The 9,860-nt window shown below is 66.9% G+C and overlaps 1 protein-coding gene across 1 annotated transcript; it reads left to right on the plus strand.

The window, feature by feature from the left end:
* The first annotated feature begins 209 nt into the window (after nt 1-209).
* FSCN2 (fascin actin-bundling protein 2, retinal) lies at nt 210-7,815 on the plus strand. The gene is made up of 5 exons (XM_037914246.2): nt 210-1,841; nt 5,804-5,960; nt 6,342-6,463; nt 6,764-6,931; nt 7,018-7,815. The coding sequence occupies exons 1-5, from the start codon at nt 1,019-1,021 to the stop codon at nt 7,221-7,223; spliced, it is 1,476 nt and encodes a 491-aa protein (XP_037770174.1). The 5' UTR covers nt 210-1,018; the 3' UTR covers nt 7,224-7,815.
* Nucleotides 7,816-9,860: the final 2,045 nt, after the last annotated feature.

Genomic DNA, 9,860 nt, shown 5'->3' on the forward strand with positions numbered 1-9,860 from the left:
CCCCCGGGGTACTAGCTGCACTGAGCCAGGTGGAGCTCTTTGTGGGACTGTTCCCCAGCGCTCATGACTCGGCCACGGGGCAGCGCCGGGATCCTGCCTGGGGGCCGCCTGGGCCGGGGGAGGATTTGGAGCAGCAGGGGTTGCAGGACAGATGGAGGCCAGAGGCCCAAAGAGGGATAAACGGTTTAAACTAATCAAGAGGCCGGGCTAATTGTTAAGGAGCTTAGTGGCTGGGCCAGCGTGCGGCTGGAGGTGACCTCCTCCCGAATCAGAGACGCCCGTAACTCTGGCCGGGTGCCCACGGGAAGGCTGCGCGGCCCCGGCAGGGGCGGATCGGGTTGCGGCCCAAGTTTGCCACCTGAGACTCGGCGGCACAGAGGAAGGAGGCAGAACCTGCCGCAAGGGGAAGAGCTCGCCGGCCGTGGAGGGGGTCAGGGACGCAGACACCAGCCGCGGCCCCAGCCCCAGTGGAACGGTGCACAGCCTGCGAGGCCGGCCCAGCGGAGCCGAACCCCGGAGGAGAGGCTCCATCAACGGCTCATTGTCTCCCGCATCAACCCCCTCGCTTGTGTCAGCACAAGCCCCACTATTGGCTACCGAGGGCTCGGAGCCCAGTGACATCCAGGCGCGCTCTGTAATCCTAGCTGGGTCTCATTAACCCAGGCTGCAGTGCCTAAGCCCGCGCCTTTCCTGGTCTGCCCCCCCCGGCGCGCCGGAGCGGGAGAGGTCAGCCGGAGCGGCCGTGCAGGGGTGCCGGCTGCGGGGCCAGCCGTCCAGACGAGGCTGGCATTCCGGGCTGCAGGTTAGATGAAGGCAAGCGAGGCTGCGCCCGGCGGAGAGGGACCAGGAACCGGGCCAGCGGCACGTCAGCGCGGCTCAGCCTGAGGCTCTGCGCTCGAGCCCAGGTCTGCCCGGGGCCGGCTGCACGTGGGAGCGAGTGTGCGCGCGCACCCGCCGGTGTCCTCAGCGGGGCTGGGAGAACCTCGACTCGCGCCCCACTCCCCGGGACCAGCCGAAGATGCCAACCAACGGGATCCACCAGGTCTTGAAGATCCAGTTCGGCTTGATCAACTGCCAGAACCGCTACCTGACGGCCGAGAGCTTTGGCTACAAGGTCAACGCCTCGGCACCTAGCCTGAAGAAGAAGCAGATATGGAGCCTGGAGCAGGACGAGGCCGACAGCTCCGTGGTCTTCCTGAGAAGCCACCTGGGCAGGTACCTGGCCGCTGACAAGGACGGGAAGGTGTCGTGCGAAGCCGAGAAGCCGGGCAGAGACGGGCGCTTTGCTATTGCCACCCAGTCGGATGGGCGCTGGGCGCTGCAGTCTCAGCCCCACAAGCGCTTCTTCGGGGGCGCGGAAGACAGGCTGTCGTGCTTCGCCCAGGCTGTCACCGAGGCCGAGCTGTGGACCGTCCACCTGGCCATCCACCCGCAGGCCAACCTGCTGAGCGTCAGCCGGAGGCGGTATGCGCACCTGAGCGCCCTGGAGGACGAGATCTCCACCGACAGCAACATCCCCTGGGGCGTGGACGCGCTCATCACCCTCACCTTCCAGAGCCAGCGGTACTGCCTGCGGGCCTGCGACAACCGGTACCTGCGCAGCGACGGCGCCCTGGTGCCGGAGCCCGGCCCGCGCACCGGCTACACCCTGGAGTTCAAGGCAGGGAAGCTGGCTTTCAAGGACTGCGACGGGAAGTACCTGGCGCCCATGGGGCCCACGGGCACCCTGAAGGCCGGGAGGAGCTCCAAGCCGGGCAAGGACGAACTCTTTGATCTGGAGGAGAGCCACCCGCAAGTGTGTTTCCTGGCGTCCAATGGCCGATACGTCTCCGTCCGGCAAGGTAAGTGACCCTCCCTTTGCTCCCTTCCCTCCCCATGGGCAGCCCCCCTCTCGAGATGCCAGCAGAGTCTGTGCCAACAATCCGTAGAAGTGGGGGGCGGAGGGTGCCCTGGCCCCATACACCTGAGCACCTAGAACCGGGGGATCCTGCTTCCTGGATGCCGCCCTGTCTGCTGCAATGGCTCTTCAGCCAAGCCGGCTTGGAGGGACCCGCCGGGGGCACCGGGCCCTCTGGGCTCGTGCAGCTCCGGGGCCGCCTGGTCAAGGCTCTCCTGGCTCCTCCCCCTTTCCCCACCCCCATCCTTTTCACGGTGGCATTTCAAGTGCACTCCCCACCCCTTCCCGGGCTCCCTCTGTCTGGGCTGGGGGCGCGCCCCACTCACTCTGGCAGCCCACGCTCGGGCGCAGCCCCCCCGGGGTCAGATTCCCAGTCAGCCCTGCTGTGGGGCTGGCTGGAGGGGGCTGACACTCACCCTTCTCCAGCTGCGCTCCTTGGCTGCGTTCTGCGGCCCGCGCCGTGTTTGCTCAGAGGGGCTCTCCCTGCCGTCTCTCTTGTCATGAGCAGCCCCTCTGGCTGGCACCCGCGCCGCATGGTGGGGTGGGGGACACCAGTAGGTTCTTCAATAAACCACATCCCTGGGCCACCAGGAAATGACCCAGCTCGCTCCCTGCTGCACCTGGAGACCATCAGTCCTGGGGAGCGTGCTGTTCTCTCCTCCCACGCGGGATCAGCCCAGCGGGTGCTTTTGCCTGGTATCCATCACACCCTCTAGCTAATCCCTCTGTCCATGGCACGTCCCACGGAGAGGCTCCAGGCATGTGAATTTTAGCCAGGCCTTACCAGATCGGTGACCCATCTAACTCAGCATCCTGCCAGTCCCGGAGCCCACCTCAGCTCAGAGTCTTTCTCCAGCGCCAGAGCCAGGCCCAAGACACCTGGCCAGGTGCAGACTGTGGTTTCCAGGGGAACAGACGAGGGTCCTGCTGGCAGTCACTTTCCACGCACGGCAGCCCCATGCCTGCAATCCTCACCGGTGCAGCTGCTGTTGTTACTCCCAGGGTCTGCCGGCCAGTGCCTGGGACCAGCTACAGGCATTCCAGGGGCAGCGTCTTCAGCAAAGCGGGAGACTTTTCTCTCTGCAGAGCAGCTCCCTGCATGCACGGACGATGCAGAGCCCCTGCCGGTCCTCTCCAGAGCCCAGCCCTGGCAAGCCGAAAGGCATTCTGGGTACGAGAATGCAAAGGAGGCTCTCCAAGCTGGTTCTTTCCCCTCCAGGAGCTGGAGCGAGCAGTGCCCAGCCCTGGGTTGCTGGCTGTCCCGTGTGAACGTGGGCTACGCTTGCCCAAGTTAGTGCCGGCTGGAGGCCACCACAGGCCTTTCGCCTCTGTCCTGCCCAAACTCCTGCAGATGGGCGCTTGGCCAAACCCAGCCGGGTCCCGGGTCTCTGAGAGCTGGAAAGGAGGTGAGGCGAGACAGGGCAGGGCTGGCCGTGGCTCTCGGCTGTATCTGGTGGCCCAGCCCATGCAGCTCAGCAGAGGAGATGGCTTCTGGACGTCAGAAAGCCAGCAAATTGTAAACTGCTTCACCAGCCATCCTACAGTAACAAACCAGCGTGCACAGCCCAATGCTAGTGTGCAACCCTACGATAACAAAGCAGGGTGTACAGGCCCCAGGCTAGTGTGCAACCCTATGATAACAAAGCAGGGTGTACAGGCCCCAGGCTAGTGTGCAACCCTACGATAACAAAGCAGACTCTGTGTGCGAGTGAGAAAAGCCCATCAGAGAGCAGATTTCCACACACAGCTTTGACCACTGGCAATGGCAGACAGTGTCCATCCCAGGAGGGGCCGGTGTCTCCTGGGCCCAGCTGCGTGTTGGGGTGAAGCTCGTGTGTTGTGGACCTGGAGAACGTGCCCCAGACCTGCAACCCGGGTGCTGTGGAGCTGAGTGTCGCCTCCACTTCCCCTGTCGGGGGGTGGGGGGAGAACAGGGCTTCCCTTGGGGCACCGTGGCCCGTGGAGGTGAAGGATGGTGCTGGGGTTCCCGCGGTTTGTGGGGCGGGGGGGGAGGTCAGAGCAGATGTGTCCGGGACATGGGCTGGCTCCCCCGTGGCAGCCATGGCTCAGGCCCATCCCTGGCGGATTTCAAGGGAGCTTGTGGGAGGGGGGGCAGCATGGGGCAGGCCCCCTGGTCTCCGAGCCAAGGCCTGATCCCCCCACAGCCCCCACAGGGGCCCCAGCCTAGGAGAGGCTGGGAGAATTAAGGGTGAAGTAGCCCCCTGCTCCACCCACGCTCACAGCCCCCCTTCCGGGCTGTGTCGGCCTGCAGCCGCTGGGCTTGCCCACCCCATGGCAACAGCGCTGCCAGGGGGTAATGGGGGGACCATGCCCAATTGGGGGGGCTGCCCCTCCAGCCCCACCCTCCCTGCCAGTGAAGGAGACATGGGGGCTGCCCAGTGCCTGCCTCCCTTTGCACCGAGCCACCTCTTCCCCCGGCCCGGTGAGTCGGGCTGGGCCATATGGGCCCGACGGGGAAGAGGTGGGAGCGGGCGACACTCCCTCCGCTGAGAGGCTTTGCTCGCTGCTCCGTTGCCATAGTAACCCGGCCCCCCAACCCGGCCTGAGCGCTGCGGGGGGAGAGGGAGGTGCTGCGGGGGGGGTGGGGTGGTGAGAGCAGGAGTCTGGGTGTGTGTACACGTGAGTCTGGGTGTGTGAGAGAGCATGGATCTGAGGGTGTGTGTCAGGGTCAGCGTGTGTCTGCACATGGGGGTGGGTGCGTGGGGGTGTGTGTGTACGTGTGGGGGGGGTCTGTGTGCATGTGTACGCAGGGGGGGTGAGCATGAGGGGTGTGGGGGTGCGCACAGATGGGGGTGTGTGTCTGTGTGCGTGTGACCATGGGTCTGTGTGGGGGGGTATGTGTCTGTGTGCGTGTGTACACGTGGGGGTGTGCACACATGGGGGGCGGGTGTGAGAGAGCATAGGTCTCCCTGAACCCCTCCGGCGAGCCGCGCTGCACGGCCTGGCGGAGACGTTGTGCGTGGGACGAAAAGCTGGCGCTGGAGGGAGACCCACCAAATTCAGGACACTGGTGAGGGGAGACCCAGCAATCTCCCGGGGTGCAGAAGCCAGCCATTGTCTCACCCTGGGCTGGCCTCTATAGACCAGCCCCAGCGCGCCCTGTGCCCCCTGCCCCAGCTCACCTTATAAACCACAAACGCCTCCTGGGGGCAGGGCCCACAACCCCCTGGCTGCAGGCTGAGCCGGTGGCTCTCTCGGGCACAGACGGGGGGCTGATGGGCACCCCGTGGAGCGCCCAGGTTTGGAGCCGTGGGGCTGCCCCATGCAGCCAGCAGGCAGCAGGCTAACAGCGCGGCTGCGCATGGCCCAAGCGGCTTATGTGCAGGTGATGCTGAGGACTGAGTTATAAATAGGGGGTTTGTGTTTCTGAATCGCTAAGCAGATGGAAACAACAGCAATCAGGTTAATGAGCCCAATTAGCGCCGATTGTTTGGGAGGATTTGCTGGGCGAGGGGGGGGAGTGCCCGCAGATCAGCTGCTCGCCCAGTGGAAATGAGGGGTGAGCGGGGTGTGGCCGGGGCTGTGACAAAGGGAATTAGGGCTCTGTGACCTGAGCGGTCAGCCATGCTCTGCTGACCCGGGTGCATGCCCTGACAGCAGGGGCTGGCAACGCTGGCTCCTGGCAGGTGCCATGCAGGGGTGCTGGGGGGCTCCCCAGTGCCCCTCCAGCCTGAGCAGCTACCCAATGCCAGCGAGACCTTGGGGAGAAGGGGCCATGCATCCATAGGAGCAGGGGATGGGCCAAAAAGTCACATCCTTGTCCTCTATTAATCCTGACTCGCAGCCCCTGCTAGCCCAGCCCTGGGCTCTGCCTCCCCCCAGCTCTGCCTGTGCCCCTCAGTCCTGACCCCCAGCCTCACCCCATGCCCTCCTCATTCCCTGCAGGTGTCAACGTCTCGGCCAACCAGGATGAGGAGATGACCCACGAGACCTTCCAGATGCAAATTGACAGAGAGACCAAGAAGTGCATCTTCCACTCCAACGCGGGCAGCTCCTGGACCCTGGTGTCCCACGGGGGCATCCAGGTCACTGCCACCAGCGTGTGAGTACGCGCACCATCCCGCTCGCTCCCCAGGCACGCTCAGCCTGACTGCAGCGCTCAGCTGGCCAGCACCACAGCCCCAGCTCCGGGGCCACAGCAAGGCTCCTGTGCCAGGAGCGAGGGCACCGGGGGCAGGGGCACCAGCAGGACAAAGGGAGAATCAGGCCCGGGGCCAGCCCTAGGGGGCTGAGTGGCAGAGCACACATCAGGGGAGCTGGGATCAGGCTGTAAAACTCACTGGGGTCTCTGGCTGCTGGAGCACTGTGCTGGGGGCAGGTGCTGGCACCTTCTGGCGGGTACCTGCTTGGTGCCCCCTGCCCTGCCCAAGCTTCCCCTTCCGGAGCCTGTCTCTGATTCGGCCTGTCTCGCTCGCCCCCCCAGTGCTGCCAACACCATGTTCGACATCGAGTGGCGCGGCCGGCGGGTGGCCCTCAAGGCCAGCAACGGCAAGTACATCTGCGCCAAGAAGAACGGGCAGCTGGCCGCAGTTAGCGACTCCGTTGGTAAGTCCCACCTCAGCCGGGGGGCAGCAGGAGGCCCTGCCGCGTCCCCCGAGCCTGGGGCTCAGCGCCTGCGGGGCCGGGCCGAGGGCAGCGTTGCTGGGGGGCGGTGGGTGAGAAGGGGTTTGCAGCTGCGACGCCCACCCTGTGCCAGCGAGCCCCAGGCGCTGCTCCCCCAGTGGAGGGTGACGTCCCCCGGGCTGTCACGGGGCAGGGCTACTGGGGAGAGCAGGGGCTGCCTGGTGCCCCGCTGGGCAGGGCTGCCCCACGAGCCGCTGCCCACAGCCCTGCCGCGCTCCCCAGGGGAAGACGAGGAGTTCGTCCTCAAGCTGATTAACCGGCCCATCCTGGTGCTGCGGGGCGACCACGGCTTCGTCTGCTGCCACCGCGGCTCCAACCTGCTGGACGCCAACCGGGCCACCTACGACGTCTTCCAGCTGCTCTTCAGTGACGGGGCCTACCACATCCGGGGTGAGTGCCGGGCCGGGCAGGGGAGAGGGGGCGGGCGCGGCCCGGCGGGGCCCTGCCCTCACCCGCCCCCTCCGCTCTCTCCCCAGGCCTCGGCGGCAAGTTCTGGCACATCGCCGGCAGCGGTGCCATCTGCAGCGACGGCGAGATGGCCGAGGATTTCGTCTTCGAGTTCCGGGAGCGCGGCCGCGTGGCCATCCGGGGGAAGAACGGCAAATACCTGCGGGGGGACCTGGCCGGCACCCTGCGCGCCGACGCCGAGTCCCTGCACCGCGCCACGCTCTGGGAGTACTGAGCCCGGCCCCCCGCCCACGGCGCATAGACCCCTAGGGCCCGCGCTAGCTAAGTCGGCTCGGCACGCGGGGGGCGGGAGGCATCAGCACAGCGACCCCTGCTGGACTCTCACCTGCTGCGGGGCAGGGACAGGAGCACAAGGGGGCGTGTCCCCCCCCTCCCCGCTGGGCAGCCGTGTTGGGGTGGGCTGGCTAGTAGGGGCTTGGGGGCGTGCAAAAGATTGACATGGTAGATGTCCGGTGTTAGCGCCGCCCATGGCCCCCCCCCCCCCAACATGGCTGCACCCCCACCCTCCGCCCCTCCTCACTGAGCTCATTAAAATCCAGTTGAGTTGCACACTGGGGAGGGTCGCTCGTCTTCCTTCATCAGCAGCGCCCCGGAGGGCCCCCGGCACCAGGCCGGCCGACACCATCCTGGGACAAGGGGGCCCCACCTGTGCCCGTGGCCTGAGTGCCACTGAGCCACCCCATGGCCAGTGCTGTGAGCCACAGAACCACATCTGGGCGGGCTGGCACCAGGCCCCCCAAGACATTGCCCGGGCTCGGCTCTGGGGAGGGATGGGGGCAGGCAATGGAGCTGCCTGGCACTCACTCAGCCCCTGGGCATGGGGCTCCCTGCCGGGCCCCTCCCTGCCCTGCTCCCCCCAGGCCCTGCTTCCCTAGAGCACATTTGCCAGCCATGCCTGGAGAGTGGGGGCTGGGGATCGGGGCTGCAGAGGAAGGAGACTGGGGGGAAGGAGCTGGAGCGGGTGCGGGAGGAGGAAGTGCTACGGGGCAGAATGAGGGCTGGGGGGAAAGGGGCTGGAGAGGGTTGCGGGGGGGGGCTGTGGGGTGGGAGTGGAGCCCAGGCATGGAGCAGTCCCTGGGCATGTGGGCAGAGTGAACCCTGCCCGAGGAATCCCAGCTATGCAGCCGCTGGGAGCTGGCCATACCAGGCACGTCCTGCTGCCTCGGGTGAGCCCACCCCACCCGCTGCCAGGGCTGCCTGCCCTCTGGGCCCGGGGGCAGGAACTGGCATAGTCGTTCCAGCCCAGAGGTGGCTGCAACCCAGGCTGCACGTGGCACCCCGCTGGCTGTACTCTGGTGTCAGCAAGAGCAGGCTCCGGCCAGGGTGGCACTGGGAGGCCCCTGGCAGCGTGTGGCCCGGGCGCTGGGCTATGGTGTCCCACGCGGTGCCGTGGCCATGCTGGGGAAGGCTACGGGCACCAGGCTTCCTGCAGGGTCAGGCAGGAGGGATCCTGACCTGACCCCTCCCAGCCAGGGCGTCTCCTGCTCTGGGCCCCACTTGGATCCGCAGCTGCTGGTGCCGGGGAGCTGGAAATGCAGGGGCCTCACTGCCCTGTCTGGGCCCTGGGCGCAAGGGGCAGTGTGGGCTCATCCGGGTGCCACCGGGGCTGTTCCCCAGCCCACCCCCTCGCTCAGCTGGCACCAGGGAATGGGATCTGGTCAGAACAGGGCTCTTGGGGTCCCTGCGTGGGGCAAGCCCAGGTGGGGGTGGTGGTGCAGGGATGGCAGGGGGCGCTGCCCCTCCTGGGTATGGGCGGGGAACTCAGCATCTCACCTGCTAAGCAAAGACCTGGGGAGATGTGTCAACTGGAGCAGTCCCCCAGCAGGCCAAGCAAACACCCCCCCGGCTAGCCCCGTCCCGGGCGCTCCCTCCCCAGCTCTGCCAGTGCCCCCTGCTAGGCCCTCCCCCGGGCTCTGCTCCCCCAGCACCCCCTGCTAGCCCCGCCCCCGGGCTCTCCCTCCCCAGCTCTGCCACTGCCCCCTGCTAGACCCCCCCGGCGCTCCCTCCGCAGCTCCTCCAGTGCCCCCTGCTAGCCCTGTCCCCGGGCTCTCCCTCCCCAGCTCTTCCAGGGCCCCCTGCTAGACCCTCCCCCAGGCTCTCCTCCCCCAGCTCCCCCAGTGCCCCCTGCTAGCCCAGCCCCAGGCTCCCCTCAGACACCCTGCACCCTGGGCTGCTCCCAACCTTCATCAGGGGGCTGGGGGCCCTGAGTCGTCACCAGGGCAGAGGTTATGGGGGGCAGCTGGGGAGCAGCAGGTCCAGTGCACTGGAGGCCCAGCTGGTGCCCCCTCCCCCCCCATCCTGGCAGCTGGCTGGGATAAGGGATGTGTGGGAACAGCAGGCGGAAGCCAGCAGGTCAGAGGGAAATGGCAGAGGGAAATGGCTGGGGGGGGACTTTGTTTGTGGAAGGAGACCCCCTCCAGGCTCTCTTTCCACAAACAAAGCCCCCCGCCCCCTCCCTTGGGTGGCCAGAGCCAGCTTCACACTCTGAGCCAGGATGGGGGCAGGGGATGTGCGGGGAGTGCAGGATGCGGGGGTGGGGAATACAGGGCAGGGCCCATAGTGCCCCGCGGTTAGTGCGTTTGCCTACCCAGCCAGGTCCCAAAGGTCACAAGTGAAGTGAGTTGGGTGGGACTCGGCAAGCAGCTGTGGCCCAGGACCTGGCCAGGGCTGTGGGTCGGGCTTGAGGGGCACTGGCAGAGCTGGGGGTGGGGTTGGGAGGGCTAGGTCAGGCCAGAACAGACCACAGGAGTCCTGACTCCCAGCCCCTCCAACCCCAAGCCCCTGTTTCCTGCCCCCAGCCTGCACCATCTCCCCCATGAGGGAGCCCCACGCAGCGGGAGGGTCCCTGTCT

This window comes from Chelonia mydas, chromosome 14 (assembly GCF_015237465.2).
Source record: "Chelonia mydas isolate rCheMyd1 chromosome 14, rCheMyd1.pri.v2, whole genome shotgun sequence".
NCBI classification, from domain to species: domain Eukaryota; kingdom Metazoa; phylum Chordata; order Testudines; family Cheloniidae; genus Chelonia; species Chelonia mydas.

Coding starts and splice junctions, on each gene's coding strand:
- FSCN2 (XM_037914246.2), top strand. CDS start 1,019: ATGCCAACCAACGGGATCCACCAGGTCTTGAAGATCCAGTTCGGCTTG. Junction 1,842..5,803: donor ATACGTCTCCGTCCGGCAAG/GTAAGTGACCCT, acceptor CATTCCCTGCAG/GTGTCAACGTCTCGGCCAAC. Junction 6,932..7,017: donor CGGGGCCTACCACATCCGGG/GTGAGTGCCGGG, acceptor CTCTCTCCCCAG/GCCTCGGCGGCAAGTTCTGG.